The following is a 5,527-nucleotide window of genomic DNA, read 5'->3' on the forward strand; positions in this document are numbered from 1 at the left end:
TATTATCATCATTATTAACATTATTAATATTTTCATTATATTATTATTAATATCATTATCATTATTATCTTTTTATAATCGTTATCATATTATCGTTATCATCAGTATTTCTATAAGACGATTACTGTCTCCATTACAATTTAGAGACATTTCCAATTAACTATGAATCGTTTTACAGACACGAATGCATATCAGCACCTTTAATAAATAATATATCTAAAATATATAAAATTTTACATTCTAAATGTACACTAATATATTCATTTGCCTCCTCTTTAGTACGTTGTAGTGTTATGGCTCACATATACAACTCATACAAACTATATATATATATATATATATATATATATATATACATATATATATATATACATATATAGATGTATATTCATATATACATATATATGTATATATATATATATATATACATACATATATATATGTATATGTATATATATATATACATATATATATATATATATATATATATATATATGTATATATACAACTGCAGCGCTTTCTTGATCACCGACATCGAAGAGTTTCTGTCGATGATCTTTCTGATGTGACGGAGCTCTTCTTCTCGGTCTCCATGTCTCTGGAACAAGAGTCCGGGTCTTCTGTGGAAGTTTTAGACTTTTCCGAAGATTCTTTCGCCTCCTTCGACTTCTTTGCCATTTTCCCTGTAAAACGCAAAGTGAGCGATAACGAAAAGAACGTCTTAGAAAAATATAAAAAAAACGTATGAACTTATCAGATCCCTGAGTTTATTACATACTGAATGCAATGTTGAAACCTTCTCCGGAAATGAGAAAGAAGGATCTTGCTGTTCTCGTATCCTACCTGAGATGGCGAGGGAGAGGAGGCGGGAAGAGGGCGCCTCTACAAACACGCACAGTAGAACCGCGGCCACAAAGCTGAAGATTAAGTCGCCGACAACAAGATACGCCTGCAAAAGAAAGGGACATGTTAGAACAGAAATCAAAGAATATGAGAAGTCATGGTTCTCTTTTACATAAGAACATAAGAATAAAGGAGACTGCAAGAGACCATAAGGCCTACACTAGGCAGCTCCGTCCTAGAACACATGAAGTTATAACAGTGATGTTCTACAGCTCCTTATGGTTAATTTTTTTCCCGGGTCATATATTCGAGAGAAAGGTGATACTTACTGCCATGACAGAGTCGTACTGCATTTTGTTGGGGCGGAGAGCAGCAAAGGTCTGCAAAGGTAGAGAGACGAGGGACATGCAGTAGGACAGGCGCGACAGGGGCCGGTAGACGGGCAGCGACAGGAACCGTCCGACAACACCTGTAGAAGAAAACCATGTCACATGAAGGGGTAATTTAGGACAAGAAAGGGAGGGGGTGTTATGTAGATAGATGAAATCAGAGATACGTGCAAGAGAGTGCAGACTACAATGAGAACTAGAGGACGAAAAGTCCAATTGCATTGCCATAACATGAAGAAACTTCCACCTGTCCTGCTTACCTCCGTGACCCTTGGAGACCATGATGGTGATGAAGGCTAAGGACAGTGCCCACAGGTGCTTGGAGACGCCCGCATAGAGAGCCGCCCAAACACGCCCACTCACGCCGAAGATGCCCATGCTATGCTGACTCGACTTCCACCAGTTGGGCGCCACGATGACGAGAGTGAGGGCGGTCAAGGACGCCGCCCATCCCAGGATCCGTGTCGTCTGCAAACGAAAGAGAACAGATTTGGGTCATGAATGATCCCGAGAGGATTTTGGATTCGTAAGAAGGGGTTCAATAGGGGAGGTTGCTAGTCACAAACTCACTGGCCATTTTTTTTTTTTTCCAAACTTTGCATTACCATCTCTTCTCCTTCCACTGATATACTGACCTATGCTTTCTTTGAACGAGGACTTGGCTTTGACTTAGCCTTTGGCTTTGACTTTGGCTTTGGCTTTGGCTTGGCGGAGTTGGGGGTTGGGAACATTGGCTGCATTTGTGCATATCGTGTCCGTTTGTAATGAGTGGATCATTTGTTTGTCTGAATTTATCTACTGATATATGTGTTAACATGTATTACTTGGCTCTTTTTTTTTTCTTTAATGTTCTTGATAATTCTCCCAAGTTAGTAATACATTGATATTTTCAACTTACATAAACACAGCAAAGGAAACCTGGACTGGAAGTGAAGCGTTTATTCCTGACGTTTCGTCCATTGGCGAAACGTCAGGTTTCCTTTGCCGTATTTATGCAACTTGTTCACATGGATTTTCATTTTCAACTTACCTGGCTGACTCGAAATTGTTTATCGCGCAGAGAATTGTAGAGAACTCCGGCAGCAAGGCCGAGAGCATATGGGCCAGCCCGACACCACGGCATGATATAGTAGAGGTTATAGAATGTTCTGGAAGAAATATATTCATATATATATCAAATAAAGTTATCTAAATGAAATGACAATAAACACTTACATTTTTCAAGTGAATTGTATTTCTATATTCGGAATGTTCAGTATACACCAACAGTGACTTAGAATATGCATGATCATAACGAATATACCATTACTTCAATATGACATAATACGTTATAGCTGACGTCCTCTTACTCTGTGATCGTTGATCCCCCGAAGGCACCCGTTGGGGGAAGGTTCTTGCTATAAATGACGTAGGTAGGGACGAGGGCACTGAAGGCAACCATGACCCCGAGAGGGCCCAAGACTCTTCCACGGGCACTGTGCTCCCCAGTAGCCCTTCGCCTGTAGATGGGCAGAAGGACCAGCGGTGTGATGAGGTAAAGCTGCCATTCGACCGCCAGGGACCAGGACTGGCCCATGCACTGCAAGAGAAGAGATAAGACCGTGACTTAAAAGAGAAGTAGAGTATGTAAAGGAATGAGCAGGGGGAGCAGGATTTTGCTGGAGCGAGAATGTACAGGTGCTGGAATAAAGCATGGTTGGAAATAGAATAGAGAGGTTAATTTCGCTACGTTCAAAGGCATATGGTCTTTGTTACATAATATCTTCGTCTAGATATGAAAAACATAATTTCCTTCTTTCCACTTCAGTCTCTGAGGTAAATCGTGGAGCTGTTTTTTTATTAGAAATGGGCATAATCCATAGACAAACGTTTTACTGCATGTCTGTGTGCTGTCGTCTGGTATTTGAGAGCGTAATTTTTCAACGTTGATGTTTGCATTTTTTGGAAACAACCTTTTGTAGCCTTGAAATATAATCCTATATCTTCTAAAGACGTCCCTTCCTTCGCATGATCATGCATCCAGACATCTACGATTTTTTCATAATATAGACACTGGTTTCACTCATGACATTCATCAAATCAGAACCAATCAATCAATAACAAAAAATATATCAGGAATGACGACATTTTGCACAGGGACATCGTGCCTACTCTGTACTGAAAATCAGATAACTAAGTAAACGAGATAAGTAGACTAACAAAAAATATATATAAAGAAGAAAGAGCCTTTGGTATGAGCCAGATAACCCTCTGTGGCTGAGAAGCTTCTCTAAGAATAGAATATAAATCGTCTGGAGTTAGCCAGAATAAAAGTATAACATGAATTTTTCTACTGGATAGAGGTGACATTAGAGAGCCTTGTCCGAAGTCTCAGGTCGATCTCGGGACAATTACAAATTAAATTTAATAACTAATCACTCGTTCTTCGTCAAACTTCTCCCTTACACACTTCCTGAACACCCAATCATCTTTTTTCCAAATCTCTAAGCCTTTCGTTATAGAAACAACTGAAAACTCACCATTTCTTTGGCATCGAAGAAGTTGTTGATGAGGAGCAAGTTGGTCCACCAGTTGTTCCTGCAAACGGTGCCGTAGGAAGCCTCAAAGTGGCTGACCCAGATCGGCTCCGAAGAAAGGAACCTGAGAACTGTCGTGCAGAACAACATCGCAAAGCCCAAAGTCGGTATGAGTCTGTAGGTTGTGCAGAAGAATGAGGTCAGTTACGACAGAGGTTCATTCAAACTAGGCTTGGATAATTCTCCAATATATTTTGAGCATGAATAATCTAAGATAAAATGGCTGGGATAGTGCGAAGTAAAAAAAAAAAAAAGGTAGAAAGCATCGAAAGCTCCTAATGTCAGATAAACAAGTAACCTAAGAAAATTAGAATATTTTAGACGCAACGAGTCAAAGTATCAGAATGCTGAAGACCTAACTCAGATTTATGACAGAACAGTACTGAAATTAATCATCTAAAGCAACCTTAAGATTTACAGAGTGTGGACAAAGAGAGATAGCGTATTTCGGTTAAAGAAATCCAGATTAGGGGTTAAAGACGTCCCAGCCATGGAATAGGATAAGAAGAAGAAGCTGGGTAGCAGAGGACCTGAAAGAGTGTTAGTGGAGACAATACATGAGTGTGTCCGAGCAACCTACCTGAGGTACCTCGTCATCACGTAGGGCACGAAGAGAAAACGTCGTGACGAACACAGCCTGGGGAAGAAGACGGCGATGAGGAAGGCGGAGACGAAGAAGAAGGTGTCCACGGAAGGGAATGCGTTGGAGGCGAGCCAGAACTTGGCCTCTGTGCGGTGCTGAGGAAAAGAAAGGGTTGCTTGATTTGCCGGGAATATACACAAAATACATACATACATACATACATACATACATACATACATACATACATACATACGCACATACATACATACATACATACACGTACATACATGAATGACCAAAGTATCTACATTCAAAACAATCAGAATGAAAAGGGATTGGCCGTCATTACCTGCAAAATGTCCTCTGAGTTTTCCACCGTCGTTAACATCAACATATAGCGGTGACCATAAATAACCCAAATCATACTCCAAACCCTGCGAAATGAACAATAGGACGTTTTGTTACTTTGCCTCTTGTTGAAAGGCGAGAGTTTGTTTGTCAAGAAAATATTCTCGAATTGTATTGCAAGTGAAGTTATGTCATGAAGCCAGGTGTTTTTTTGTTTTTTTTCGGACACATATCCGGAACCAGCAACTCACTTGAGTCCGTGTAAGACCGAAAAGGAGTCCGGCTCGTTATTATCGACGCTGAAGAGTCGTCTCGTGTTGTGTGCTGCGTTGAAACACTGCAATAAGGCTTCCCCTGAGAAGAAAGACAAAGGGATAAATTCCTCGCATTTATAGACTGCTACCTTTCCTGTTTCAATTTATATTCAGTAGTGAAGAGTATTGAGACTATTTTTCTCTTCTTGCTGTCAAGAACAGGAGCTGGAGGATTCGGTGGAGTATTCGGTCACCAACCTTTGCTGGAAGGAGCGTCTCTCGTCCCGGAGGCGCCCATGTCCTCCTCTTCTTCCTCTCGCTGTCGTCTCGCTTCGTCGATGTACGACGCAATGCCTCCAACTGCGACTAAAAGTCCCGCCAGAATGCTGCAAACAATTGCAGAACTGTAAGACGTTGCTCCACATGATATATGAAAATAATCATCCAAGAATTACAGACAACCACCCATTCCAGTCGGAGTGAATCTAAGACCACGGGATCAAACGCCATATGAAACAATTATGGCCCGTATGG

General features: G+C 40.7%; 1 protein-coding gene across 1 annotated transcript in view; it reads right to left on the reverse strand.

Annotated features, from left to right (window-relative positions):
• Window positions 1-519: 519 nt before the first annotated feature.
• LOC143040634 (O-acyltransferase like protein-like) overlaps window positions 520-5,527 on the reverse strand; it is a 107,402-nt gene continuing 102,394 nt past the window's right edge. Inside the window, exons 7-17 of the mRNA XM_076211821.1 lie at window positions 5,252-5,379; window positions 4,991-5,093; window positions 4,741-4,825; window positions 4,389-4,546; window positions 3,752-3,923; window positions 2,582-2,811; window positions 2,263-2,380; window positions 1,493-1,700; window positions 1,173-1,312; window positions 844-949; window positions 520-683 (exon numbers count right to left, since the gene is read on the reverse strand). Of these exons, the coding sequence (XP_076067936.1) occupies window positions 526-683; window positions 844-949; window positions 1,173-1,312; window positions 1,493-1,700; window positions 2,263-2,380; window positions 2,582-2,811; window positions 3,752-3,923; window positions 4,389-4,546; window positions 4,741-4,825; window positions 4,991-5,093; window positions 5,252-5,379 (1,606 nt within the window). The 3' untranslated portion in view covers window positions 520-525. The remainder of the gene's footprint in view (window positions 684-843; window positions 950-1,172; window positions 1,313-1,492; window positions 1,701-2,262; window positions 2,381-2,581; window positions 2,812-3,751; window positions 3,924-4,388; window positions 4,547-4,740; window positions 4,826-4,990; window positions 5,094-5,251; window positions 5,380-5,527) is intronic.

This window comes from Oratosquilla oratoria, chromosome 2, assembly GCF_046742065.1.
Source record: "Oratosquilla oratoria isolate Oo_2021 chromosome 2, ASM4674206v1, whole genome shotgun sequence".
NCBI classification, from domain to species: Eukaryota; Metazoa; Arthropoda; class Malacostraca; order Stomatopoda; family Squillidae; genus Oratosquilla; species Oratosquilla oratoria.